The sequence below is a fragment of the Garra rufa genome, chromosome 1, assembly GCF_049309525.1.
Source record: "Garra rufa chromosome 1, GarRuf1.0, whole genome shotgun sequence".
Lineage (NCBI taxonomy): Eukaryota > Metazoa > Chordata > Actinopteri > Cypriniformes > Cyprinidae > Garra > Garra rufa.
Window position 1 is genome coordinate 25,093,678 of NC_133361.1, and position 14,615 is coordinate 25,108,292.

At 34.9% G+C, this 14,615-nt stretch overlaps 1 protein-coding gene across 1 annotated transcript in view; it reads right to left on the bottom strand.

The window, feature by feature from the left end:
- The window catches only part of ndel1b (nudE neurodevelopment protein 1-like 1b), an 18,287-nt gene extending 5,134 nt beyond the window's left edge, over positions 1-13,153 (bottom strand). The window contains exons 1-5 of the mRNA XM_073849353.1: positions 13,059-13,153; positions 7,549-7,643; positions 3,629-3,782; positions 1,376-1,524; positions 1,090-1,226 (exon numbers count right to left, since the gene is read on the bottom strand). Coding sequence (XP_073705454.1) covers positions 1,090-1,226; positions 1,376-1,524; positions 3,629-3,782; positions 7,549-7,634 — 526 coding nt within the window. The 5' untranslated portion in view covers positions 7,635-7,643; positions 13,059-13,153. The remainder of the gene's footprint in view (positions 1-1,089; positions 1,227-1,375; positions 1,525-3,628; positions 3,783-7,548; positions 7,644-13,058) is intronic.
- Between the last annotated feature and the right edge of the window lie 1,462 nt (positions 13,154-14,615).

The following is a 14,615-nucleotide window of genomic DNA, read 5'->3' on the forward strand; positions in this document are numbered from 1 at the left end:
ATATCCGATTGAAATCCACTTCTGGAAGTGGCCCAGATCCAATCTGAAAAAAATTGGCTCTTGTGGGTATTTGTGTTTACACATGTGCAACAAATTCCACATTCTGTGTCAGATGTTTTTTGTGGCAGTGGTTTTAGGTCACAGTTTTGGCTTTTAGTCAATGATGCTCTCTATGCCCATGGAGAATAGCAATATGGCCACTCAAACACTTCCGGTGGTTTCACTGACTAATTGCAGTTTAATTGCAGTCATTATATAGATCAGTGACTGTAATCAATTCGCAATGAATACGTTCATAGTGCCTTACATTTTTACGCCTCATTCGAAAACCTGTTTTACTCACATACATCTCATAGCAGTTTAGAAAACTTTCCACATTATGTCACATTGAAAAACTGAGCTACATTCCTTTAAAGGAGTAGTTCACTTTCAGAACAAAAATTTACAGATTTAGTACTCACCCCCTTGTCATCCAAAGATGTTAATGTCTTTCTTTCTTCAGTCGTAAGGAAATTGTTTTTTGAGGAAAACATTTCAGGATTTCTCTCCATAGAATGGACTTCTATGGTGCCCCCGAGTTTGAACTTTCAAAATGCAGCTTCAAAGGGCTATAAACGATCACAGCCACAGAAAGAAGGGTCTTATTTAGTGAAACGATTGGTTATTTTCTAAAAAAAACAAAAAAACAATTGATATACTTTTTAACCTCAAAATTTGACTTGTCTAGCTCTGTGTGTATTCTGTGTAGAGATTAAAAAGTATATAAATTGTAAATGTTTTTGGAAACATATCGCTAGATAAGACCCTTCTTTCTCGGCTTGGATCATTTGGAGCCCTTTGAAGCTGCATTTAAGCTGCCTTTTGGAAGTTCAAACTCGGGGGCACCATAGAAGTCCATTATATGGAGAGAAATCCTGAAATGTTTTCCACAAAAAACATCATTTCTTTACGACTGAAGAAGGAAAGACATGAACATCTAGGATGACAAGGGGGTGAGTACATTATCTGTGAATTTTTGTTCTGAAAGTGCACTACTCCTTTAAATGTCAATGTGAATGTCAAATCAATATGAAATCAAATGAAGTTTACCTCTAGCTTCATCTTTCAGCCTCTGCACCGAGACCAGCAAAGACTCCTTCTCATCCAGTTCGCTCTCCAGGAAGGCGTTCCGCTCTATCGCCTGGTTTAGCCTCTGTTCAAAATCCTCCAGAGATGTGATGGTGGCCCTGCACAACCCAGGTTGTCATTTTAAAAATGTATCTTTAGCATCATGTATTTTGGTCTGCATTTGTAGGGCATTGGTGACACAGTCTAGTCTTGTCAAAAAAAAAAGTCTAGCAATTTAGAAACTCAGGGCTAAGATCTTGCCGTGTACCTCTTAGCTCTCTCCAGGTCGTCGTTGGCCTGCTCCAGCTCCCTGACGTATTTGTGCAGCTGTTCCTTGATGCCACGCGTTTGGATAAGGTCGTCCTCCAGCATGGAGATCTGCTTATAGCTCTGAGCGTACTGCTGCTCCAGTTTCTCCTGCAGTCAGGGACACAGGGGACACAGTCTGAGTCGCCATCAGATTCAGAAACAACCTGAACTTTCTGCCAATTGCGGGTGAGATTCTATGTATTTTTACTAAGGATTCCACACTCCTATTCAGAAAGGACTATTTTTCCTTGTGTGCTCCTGGAGTCAAAACCATAACAAGACCACATGACCTACTGTATCTAGAAATACCCATTTTCTAACTACAGAGAGCACAATCCTATTAAAATTAGAGACATTCTGCTACAAGCTCAAACCTTTTTGACTCAGAATTTATTTTTTGCTCACAGTGGCACAATATAGTAAGTTGTTCTCAGTTACTTAAGGGGGAAGAAAAAGCTATTTTTACTCGCATTTGACTTCATTTATTTATTCCATTGTCCCTTTAATGAGACGCAGTGCACATGGCAACGCTCCCGACTTCCCCTGTAGGTAACCTACATTATCCACCTCATTTCTTTTATTTTAAATCAGTGTATTCTTTTGGGCCATGGCAAAATAATGAGCATCCCATATTCTTTCTCCAAAACAAACGCAAGGTCAGTGGGCAAAGGCTACTAGTCTTGCTTTACTGAGAATGTGGTCATTTAATGATCATGTTTTCTGGAAGAGCAACAAGATCAAATTTAATTTGTGTAAGGAGACCTTCCACAAATATAAACAGCATTATAAATCACAGTCTCTGTGCCAGGTCTACCTAAACTCAAGCCATTAAGAAGATATTTCTGTAAGGGTCTTAAAGGAACAACTGTGCTATATGTGAACTTTTCTGCTGAGCCATTAGCCTTCTATTTTCTTTCTCTTCATCCTGACATCCAATTACAGCACACTCGGGATTAACAGAGACCCTCGACAGCTCTCACACTGGACATTGCTGCATCACAGAAGAGCACAGCGGCCACACTGCTGACCCTTTACAGATAAATCAGCAGATTAAAGGTGTGTAGAGGTACCTCTGCCATTAAAAGCTTTTGTACCCATAGAGGGGCCAAACTGTACACTTTTGTAGCATTGTATTTCCCCGCAGTCCACTTACTATATACTCTTCATGCTCATCATCTCACTAGTACCTAAAACATGACCTTTGACCCCTTGTACCTGTTAAGCTTCCATAGTAGATACAGTAAAATCAGTAATATTGTAAAAGATTATCACAATTTGAAAACTCATTACTTCTTATGTATATTTTAAAATGTTTTTTATTCCCCAAATGTCAAAGCTGAATTTTCAGCAACCACTACTCGAATCTTTAGCGTCAAAAGATCTTCAGAAATCCTTTAAATATGCTGATGTCCTACTTCATTCATCTTTGGAACACAAATATGACCCTGGACCACAAAAAACAAGTCATTAAATTGAGATTTATATATATCATCTGAAAGCTGAATAAATAAGCTTTCCATGGTATAGTTTGTTACGATAGGACAATATTTGGATACAACCATTTGAAAAATCTGGAATCTGGGGGTGCAAAAAATCAAAACATTGAGAATATTGTCCAAATGAAGTTCTTAGCGATACATAATACCAATCAAAAATTAAGTTTTTATATATTTACGGTAGGAAATGCACAGAATATCTTCATGGAATACGATCTTTACTTAACACCCTAATCAGGTTAGGCATAAAAAAACATTTTTGATAATTTTGACCTCTATTTTTGCCTACTGCTACAAATATACCCATGCTACTCGTTTTGTGGTTCAGGGTAACTATTAAAAATATTTTTTGATGAAATCTGAGAGCCTTCTGACCCTGCATAGACAGCATTGCAACAAGGTTCAAGGTCCAGAAAGGTAGTGAGGACTTTGTGTTCCGAAGATGAACAAAAGTCTTACGGGCTTGGAAAAACTTGAGGATGAGTAATTAAATGACTGAATTTTCATTTTTGGGTGAACTATCCCTTTAATATTTTGTGGAATCAGCAATACATTTTCTATAGGATTCAAAAAAAGGTTAAAAATAATGGCAACTATTTGAAATAGAAATCTTTTGTAACATTTCTAACATCTTTCTGGTGTCTTTTTAATCAATTTAATGCATCCAGCTTTTGTGTTCTTTCAAAAGAGCAGAGCAATTTCAACTTTTGTCCTACCTTGAGTGTGTCCACCTCGCTTTTCAGCCTCTGGTTCTCTGACTGCAGGTCTCGGATACGGTGTTCGGCCTGCCCCAGCTGAGCCTCCAGCTCGGCCTCCAGCTCTCGACTGCCCTCCTGGAACTCCTGCAGCTCCTCCTGAGCATCATGATAACTGCAGACACGGAAACATATCAAAAATCACGTCACCAGCCATCTGGAACAGCGGCGGCACATTCATCACATTAACCATGCAATGCAAATTGACACCCAGACTGCAACAAAAGAGCTGACATGCTCTAAGCATTTAGCCTTTGACAGCTGGTGCTATAGCAGAAAATGAATTACAGTCACTCAGGGCAGGGGCCATTCACACTGGAGGTCCTAAGACTGTCCAATTTAAAATAGGACAGCCTGTTACCTAAGCATGTCTAACAACAACACAACAGAATTCAGCACTTCCTGAATATAAAAAACATTTCATAACCAGAAATGTTGTAGTTATGGAAAAAGATCAGCTAAATGTTCACTTTGAAGCCTTAAAGGTCAGGGGTCAGTGCTCACAGGCAGGCTTGAGATGAATAGCGAGGTCTGGTGGCAGGAAATGAGCTCAACAGACTGAATGTATGGTCTTGGTTGTTTTTAGACAGCATTTCCGAAGCTCTGTTACACAGGACACGTCCATTTAACCCCGGTCACTTCCCCCAGCCTCATGCTGTCATGTGCAGAGGGAACCTTAAATCTGTCACCTCGTCCCTCCTTCCCTGAAATACCAGACATGTGCAGGCCTGCCCCCTCAGCACAAAACATTAAAACACTCACTCAACAGGAAGCTGCTCAAATGCACATTTTCGGGGCTTAATGAGATTGGGAGCATTATATAATACCATTCAAAAGTTTGGGGTCAGTAAGACTTAAAAAGAAAAAAAAAAAAAAAAAAATTAATACTTTTAATCAGCAAGGATGCATCTAATTGTTTAAAAGTGACAGTGAAGACATTTACAGTTGAGGTCAAAAGTTCACATACACCTTGCAGAATCTGCTAATTATTTGATCAAAATAAGAGAGATCATACAAAATGTGTGTTATTTTTTATTTAGTACTGACCTGAATAAGAAACTTAACATAAAATATTTTTATATATGGTCCACATGAGAGAGTTGAATTTATAAAAATGGCCCTGTTCAAAAGTTTGCATATGCTTGGTTCTTAATACTGTGTTGTTACCTGAATGATCCACAGCTTCATGAGTCCCTTGTTTATCCTAAACAGTTAAACTGCCTGCTATTCTTCAGAAAAATCCATTAGGTCTCACAAATTCTTTGGTTTTTCAGCATTTGTGTATTTGAAACCTTTCCAACAATGACTGTATGATTGTGAGGGATTCGTATGCAACTATTACAGGAGGTTCAAACGCTCACTTATGCTTCAGAAAAAACCCCGATGCATTAAGAGCCAGGAGTGTAAAATTTAATAATAAAACAGAATGAAGATATGTACACTTTTCTTTTTCTTTTTTCTTTTTTCATTTATTACTGCCATTCAGAATTTACCCTGAACTTCAAATTCAAAATGTTTTCACCTCCTCCCCCCGGCTCTTAATTCATCATTTTTTTTCCTTCTGGAGCATCAGTGAGCATTTGAACCTTCTGTAATAGTTAGCATATGAGTCCCTTAGTTGTCCTCAGTGTGAAAATATGGATCTGAAAATCATACAGTCATTGTTGGAAAGGGTTTTAATTTGCAAAAATGCTAAAAAACAAAAAAAACAAAGAATTTGTGGGACCTGAAGGATTTTTCTGAAGAAAATTAAATTAAATTCACCTGTTATTTTCTCTTTTGGACAATTGAAAAAATAAGATGCATTTTGTATGATTCCTTCTTATTTCGGTAAAATAATTTTATAGTTTTGCAGATTCTGCAAGATGTATGTAAATTTATACTGTATATTGACATAAATATGTTATTTTCTTTTTTCTATACATCAAAGGAGCCTCTTTTCATCAAATCAGCACGTTAGGATGATTACTGAAGCATCGTGTGACACTGAAGACTGGAGTAATGATGTTTAAAATTCAGCTTTGCTTCACAGGAAAAAAAAAAAATAAAAATAAATAAAAAAAATTAAAAAAAAAAAAAAAACATTTCAATAGAAAACAGTTCTTTCAAATTGTAAAAATATTTTACAATTCCTGTTTTCACTATATTTTTGATCAAATCAATACAGTCTTAGTGAACATAAGAGACCTTTTAAAAACAAAAACCTTACAGACAGCAAATTTATGAATGAAAAAAAAATCCATATAAACCGTGGTTTTACATTTTCTAAAGCAAATCTGAGTAGTTGCTTACGTCTTTAAGCCTTAATGTTCTGCAAAGTGAGTTAAAGGGGCTTTAAAAGGCCCACTCATTTGTGTGACTATTTCCAGGAAAGCATGTTTTGCTCCTTCCTCAGCAGGAAATTCCTGGGACTTTGAGATCTTCCTGTGCTCCACCAAAGATCTGGGGCAGCAAAACCACAGCTAAGGAGCACGTGCATGTGCTGAAACTGTGTAGGAGTTCAGAGCGGCACAGACAGAGACCACCAGCAGACAAACAGGTCAGCGTTAGTGCCAGCACCAACTGTGAGCTCTGTTTTAGATCAGAGACACTCTCAGGCCACTTTTGGTCAAGTAAAAAAAACACTGTCTAAGCTGAAGAACGGAAGAGGGTTCACACAGACAATTCACATACTAGCATTTTGGGCCTGAAACTACTCTTTTTGAGAATGAGAAATATCACAATATTTCACTGACTATAACTGGGAACAAAACATGTTTTAAGCAAGGCATTTTTAAAGAAGTTCGCTTTAAGAACAAAAATTGACAGATAATTTACTCACCACCTTGTCATCGAAGATGTTTATGTCTTACTTTCTTCAGTCATAAAGAAATCATGTTTCTTTCTTGAACTTCCTGAATGCAAAAACGCAGTTTAAATGCAGCTTCAAAGGTCTCTAAACAATCCCAGCTGAGGAAGAAGGGTCTTATCTAGCGAAATGATCGGTTATTTACTACAAAAAAAAAAAAAAAAAAAAAGTACAATTTAAATACTTTTTAACCTCAAAGGCTCAACTTGTCTAGCTCTGCGATGTGCATGTGTCCTCCAGTTTAATACAGTTTGGGTAGGTTGAAAAACTGCAGCGATGTAGGACAATTTTGAAGTTGGAGGAGAAAATTAGATGGGATTTTTCGACATACCCTAACTGTCTTGAACCGGAGTACATTAGACAAGATGAGCATTTGAGGTTAAAAAGTATTTAAATTGTAATTAAAAAAAAAATAACAACAGATTGTTTCGCTAGATGAGACCCTTCTTCCTCGACTGGGATTGTTTAGAGCCCTTTGAAGCTGCATTTTGGAAGTTCAAACTTGCAGGCACCATAGACGTCCACTATATGGAGAACATTCCTCAATGTTTTCCTCAAGAAACATGATTGGATGACAAGGGGGTGAGTAAATTATCTGTACATTTTTGCTTTGGAAGTGAACTTCTTTAATAAATGAGACTGTGAGACACAAAACATAAAATCTGGATCTATGTAGCATCTTCTCAGGTTAACAGAGGATCTCTTTTGTCAAGGGCAGTGAAAGGCTCTCTCTGTGTTGTGGCATTTTCTCCATTTTTCCATGACAAAAAGTGCTGTGGTCATATTTACAGCCATTCATCACCCGCAGGGCTTGTGATTGCAGGTATGAACACAGAAACAATCACTATTGTCTAAGCTAGCCGAAGTTTAACTAAAATACTGTAGCCAAGTTTTTAAAAACCAATCAGCATTGTTTGTCTGAACATACACGATTGACTCCCCATGGCTTTTATGTGAAGATAAACTGCCTGCGGCCGCTATTGTAAAAAGCTCAGCTGGTTGCTATGCATAGTAGGTAATGACTTCAGCCTACCTCTTTTTGTATTTGAGAGACAAGCACTTCCAGTAATCGATTTCCTCGTCTTTCGAGGAGAATTTCGGCATCATCTCTGTGTCCATGGTGGAGACCTGTGGAAGCAGATGGGAATTAGAGCAGTCCTGAGAGACACAGAGCTTGTTTGCACCTCCTACTGAACTTTTGTCCCAGTACAACCCCACAAACAGAGGGCCCATGGTGTATGTCCTCATCTGACACACGTCCAATAACACTTTTTGCTCACTTGGCGCTCTACCAGGCTCACATGACTTACTTGACCCTTTACAAGCGCATACTTTTACAGGTTGCAGCCTTCAGCATTTAGTTTCACTTTTGGGGGATTTTTACAAAAGACCAATTACATTTCAAGCCCTAAAGGGACAAGCCACACACACACACACACACACACACACACACACACACACAAAAACAAAAACAAAAATCACAATTTTTTCAACCAAACACATGACAATGACATAACACAAAACCTGAGAGATTTCTGTCCCTTTACTCAAAGTCCATACCACTTCAAAAAGTTTATGAAGATATTGTAAAAGTAATCCAAGTGAAATGAGCGCTTTAATCTAAGTCTTTAGATAAGACACGATTGTTTTATATGATGGACAGGTTTTAATTTAACTCATGTGGATTCAACTGCTGGATTCATTTTTGGATTACATCTGAAGCTTCTACGTTTTAGTTGCATGGGCTTTTGTTGTTAGGACAGAATTCTCTTGGGTTGCATTAATGTCTTTTATGTTTATGTTTTGAAGATAAAAAGTCAAATAGGTTTAGAAACTGGAATGACATGAAAGTGAGTAAATGAATAATTATAATTTCAGGGTGAACTGTCTTATCCATAACACGACTATCTGATTTCACTTTATTTTAATAATGCTAAAGAAACAGTTCACCCAAAAGTGAAGATTTGTTCATTTAATCACTCTCACATCAGTCATTTTATGTTAAAAATCACGGATATCAAGTGGAAGATCTCGTTGTGTTCTGTGGTAGAAAGAACATATTTGGAATAACATGGATGTAACTAAAGAGCAACTTTCCAGTTTACATAGATAAGCCTTTTAGACATCAAATGTGAAACCATATCAACAGCGCAGTCCTTTCATACATAAAAGCTTGCTCAGAATAAGATTAATGGCCATAGATAATGCCCTTTTAAAAAACATTAAGCACACTTAGATGTGAGTTATAGAGGCACAAATGTGTGACTAAAAATGACCTCTCATTAACATTCCTCATCCTTGTCTTGTTTTGGGAGATCATTATTTTTTTTAACAGCAGCACAGAGACCCAGTGTTTTTCTGAAACTTTCACTCAATTAATTCCCATCATAGATCTTTCTGCATGCAATCGCTCATTAGATCTGACACGATGAAAAGCTCTAAGCCGAAACCAACATCACAAGGCCTCTATCAGCAACCCAACCTGTTCAGCTTCTGAAAACAGTCAGAAGTATTCCAGACATCTCTGCAATTCTCCAAATTCTTTTTCGGATTCTCAGGAGTGTCACATGTTGCACCCAGGGCTTCTAGATTCATGCTCTAAATGACTATGAGGGATTTCCAAAGCAAATGACTAATTTAAATAGAAAATAACACTGAAACACATATCACACCCTCATTATTGTGAATTTGGAATGGAATTTAATAATTACATCAGGTCTGAAACTTCTGGATTCAGATTTTAGTGATCATAACTATTAATGTACAGGATAATTTTTGACTTCAAGGTTACAATATTAAACTTTTTCTTTGTATTAGGTCAAGTCTGTATGTTCAAGTAACGTATTACAAAGTAATGTAATACATACAGTTGAAGACAAGAGTTTACCTTCCAGAATCTCCAAAATGTTAATTATTTTAGCGAAATAAGAGGGGTCATTAAAAAAAAATGCAACTTTTTTTATTTTATTTAGTACTGACTTGAAAAGGGTATTTCACATAAAAGATGTTTACTTATTGACCACAAGAGAAAATAATAGTTAAATTTATAGAAAGAAAGAAACACGATGCTTTATGAGTCAGGAGTGTAAACTTTTGAACAGAATGATTTTTTCTTATTTTGCATAAATATCATATTTTTTTTCATTTAGTACTGCCCTTCAGAAGCTACAAAAGAAACTTATATGTTTCCCAGAAGACAAAACAAGTTTACCCTAAGCTTCAAATTCAAAAGTTTTTATCCCCCGGCGCTTAATGCATTGTTTCCTTCTGGAGCATCAGTGAGTGTTTGAATCTTCTGTAATAGTTGCATATGAGTCCCCCAGCCAAGCCCGGATTAACCATACGGGCAACTGGGCAATTGCCCAGGGGCCCACGACATCTAAAGGGCCCAGGACAGCAAGGGCACGAGCAAAATAAATTGCCTTATGTTATTTATCTTATTTACACGAAGGCATGTCATTTCTGTCTCTACATAGTCGCGCGTTTTACAATGTTTCCTCCGCGAAAACACGGACTGGATCGCGCGCTCCATTCATAAAAACGGAATTTACTATATAGCTCGGAAGTCGGAATGCCACGGAATTCGTTGATTTTTGGATTAATAAATCAAAAGTTGGTCTGTCACTTAATTCAAATCGCGATATGGACTAGTGAATGTGAAAACTGAAATGCAAAAAGACCGTTTTAATATGAATCCGGTTTGTTCCGTTTGCCTCTGGATGTATGAATGGTGGATACGCGTTTTGACTACAGGCATAACGTTACTGAAGCACGCATGATGCTCCCGCTAATTTTTTTTTGCATTTGCATCTCACATGAACAGATTAACTCAATCTCCAAAACTGCTGTGTGTGTCACTTTTACCGTTTAATTTCAGAAAACTAGCATCATATCATACTATACACACAGAAACTTCACGGCAACCTGTCAAAATAAAAGTACGGTTTAACATGTAACAACAATATTAGTCTTGTATTCCTTTTGTACAGTATAATGTAGGTGTTTATATATTCCTATTTAAATAATTTACATAAAACAATATATATGATAAAAAATAAATATTACATCAAGATTAAACACTTAATTGTAGAAAAAATACTATAATTATTATTTAAACGTTTTAAACTGAATATTATTTTTCTTCAATGTATTAATTTTAACAGTAAACCTCTGTTTGTTTGCCAAAAATTAAAAGGGTTTATTTTTCATTTGATTAAAAATAAATAAATGTTTATGCTTTCATTTGATTATCAGAAAAATTAAAACACATAAGAATTAAAACAAACAAACAAAAAAAAAAAAAAGCAAAAGATTGTTCAAAATGTTAAAATAGAGAGTTTGGACTTATTTTTCACTGAAATAAATGTTTTTGTTTTTACACAAAGTAGGCTAAAGTACCGGGGAAAAAAGTAACGTTGGCTACTGGCAAATGGTTTGAAAGTGGTTGCTTACCTATTCATTTTTTGTGAAAATGTAGGATACTTTCCTCCCTCTCAATGTAGTGGGTCAATTACCAGATTATACAGATGCTGATGTGTTTTGTTTTCATAGCATCATATGTGAGTGAATGTCTTTGATAGGGGACATAGTAGTGCATTTGTAGTTCTATGAGCATTTAAATATTTGTAAATCAAAATATGATGACAGTTAGGATTTGAAGTATTGAGTATATTTACTGTATATTACAGTAATATATTCTATATATGACCATATTATGGTGATCCTGGGGTCGTGATGATGGGGCCCTTGAATATTGTTGCCCAGGGTACAACAAAGTGTTAATCTGGCCCTGCCCCCAGCTGTCCTCAGTGTGAAAAGATGGATCTCGAAATCATACAGTCATTGCTGGAAAGGGTTCAAATGGACAAAAATGCTAAAAAAAAAAACTGACATATCTGAAGAACAATAGGCAGTTTAACTGTTCAGGACAAACAAGAGACTCATAAACAACAAAAATACAGTTGTGGATCATTAAGGTAACAACACAATATTAAGAAACAAGGTCATTTTTATAAATGTAACTATTATTTTCTCTTGTGCACTATATGTAAACGTCTTTTATGTGAAACATCTTATTCAGGTCAGTACTAAATAAAAAAAAATGACATGCATTTTGTATGATTCCTCTCATTTTAGTAAATTAATTATCATTTTGCAGATTCAACTTCAACTGTAAGTACAAAGTCAAGTTATTAAAAATTAAAAAGGTAAATTAAGTATGTTTTGAACTGTAAACTCTGCAACTTAAAGAACCCAAAAATTGTGCCATTTATTGGAAGGCACAATACTAAAGAATAAATACTGATTTAAAATATGAACAAAAATGACAACAGATCACTCTCTATTGTGAAGAACCAACATATGCTAAAGAAACACACAAAACCACAGGTGTACATCATAATAAAGCCATCAAAACACAAAAGCAGTAGTAATTTTCTACTCTTGAGCAGAATGTGGCTCCACTGGGATTTGCTCTCCTCAGGGCCGACGAAACTGATGTCACTTCAATTGTGGTCATTTATAATGTCTTAAGCCACCATGCAGAGTTCCTCACCCCTCCCAAACCGACTCCTGACAGTGAGGCCATCTGTCCGGCCACGGAGCGCCTGTCCCGCACTACAGGACAGTGGGATGGTTCCTGTCTAACGCAATGCTTTCCGCAACCTACACTCTTTGCCAGTAACTACACACAGTCAGGGGTTCAGAGGAAAGGCCAGTTTTTTTGTTTCCAAGGATGACATTATTTCCAAAATCACAATCCAGCACACACCGTCATGCTGCGTAATACACTATAAACATGTGACATACTTTCAAAGATTAGAGGACGAGCCAATTGAGTTATCTGACTCGTCTATATACATTAGAGTGTTTATTTATAGTATATTTTGGTATGACAAGACAGATGACAAACTAACGTCACAAAATGTAAACAGAACACGCATTAAAAGCACTTTATCTTTGTAATGTTCATGTAGATGATACTAAATATCAATGCAAAAAAGTACATGATTTAAGAAACAAATGCTAAAGTTGTTTGCTAAAGCTAAGACGTAAGAGCGATGACGTCAGATGAGCAAATCAGAAGACGACTAGCGGTCATCATTTGATTTAAAGCCAAACATGAAGATGAAATTGAATACTTAACATTAGCACAGTTTACTGAAGGTCACACCGAAACGAGAGAATCTTAATTCGGTGATAATCGAAAAAAACCGTGAATGTTTTAGTTTGACGTTTCTCCGGCAGGCTAGCGGATATGACCAATGTGCATTTTTCTGAAAGTCAATATCGAGTCTATATAATAAATAATTACCATCAAAACTCCCAGCGACATATATCAGTCGATCAAAGCGTTCTGGCTGTACGCCAAAAGAAACCGGCATATGAAAAACCAGGTTTCGGCAACTGTTGGTCCTCACAGAATATGACAGCTTAGCATAACACTCTGATTAAATTATAAATCCTTGCATTTCATTACCGTCCCATCGAACACGGTGTGTATATTTATCAGTGATTACATCACAAATGTTATGAAATGTCTACCTTATCATGTCCTATTCCTGAAGTCGGCGAACAGGCTCGGTGTCTCCCCTGCGCTTCAGCGTCGGCTGATAGAAATGCCAACGCGACTCCACTGATTTCGCTCTTCAGCTTCCGGTAAGATGACGACACCGCGTCATTGCGTCATATGAACGTCAGTGAAACGCATGCAAAGCACATTCTTATTTATATGAGGCTTGGCAAGGGTTCTCTGAATTTGAAACGGACATTATATGCGGAAATTGGTGTGTAATAAATCGGGGAACAATTCATGTTTCATTTTAGAATTGACCGAATCTCCTCTGTAGAAATCACACCACAAGATGGCGCGTTATGTCTCCAGTGTAGATGTTATTGAAATAAACGGAATATTTAATAAATGTAGATGTTATTCAAATTGTTTTCTGTTTTACATATATTACAACATATTGAACTATTGTGTTCCATATGTTGTAATATAAGTGTTCTTATAAATTGTAATTTTATTGTCAAATATACATATCATGCTTAGTTGATTTTTTAAAATTTGATTTGATTCAATTAACTTTTTCAATTGATTTAATTATTATTTAGTTTTCATTCAATTTAGTTTATTCAAACCAGTCTTTGTGTGACTTATTGTTTTCGGTTTTATTTTTGTACGTTTATGAATCTTTTATTGTTCTCTATAAATGCCTCTTATACAACAACAGCAACAATAATAACAATAATAACATATTTCATCAAATAAATTATATATATATATATTTTTCTCTATAAATATTTCCATATACTACCACTAATTATTATTATTATTATTATTATTATTATTATTATTATTATTATTATTATTATTATTATTATCATCATCATTGAAAATATTTAATAAAATAATGACAGTATGTTTTTTATTTTTATGTTTCTTTTTTCCATATATTTCCATATAATAATAATAATAATAATAATTTATTAATTTTAATGATTAAATAATTAATCAGTAATACATAACTAGAATTTATTATTATTATCGAAATTATTTAATAAAATTTTTCTTTTTACATTTTTCTCTATAAATATTTCCATATAATAATGATAATGATAATAATAATTATTAGTAGTAATAATTAATAAATAATAAATAACTATTATTATTAATAATAAATTCTATAAATTATACATTTGTTTTTACATTTTTCTCTATAAATATAAATAAAATACAAATATAATTTCCATATAATAATAATTTATTAATAGTATTGTTATAATAAATCAATAATAAATCAATAAAATTATTAATAATAATAAATTCTATAAATTACTATTTCTATATTATTGTTATAATAATTAATTAGTAATAAATAACTAGAATTTATTATTATTATCATCATCGTTGAAAATATTTAATAAAATAATTAAATATTTTTTATTCGTATTTTAAACATTTTGTTCTCTATAAGTATTTCCATATAATAATAAGAAAAATAATGATGTTGTTTTATTAATATTATTGTTGTAAAAATAAACCAATAATAAATAAATAGAATTTATTATTATTATTATTTCTTTTTAAAATAATTTTCT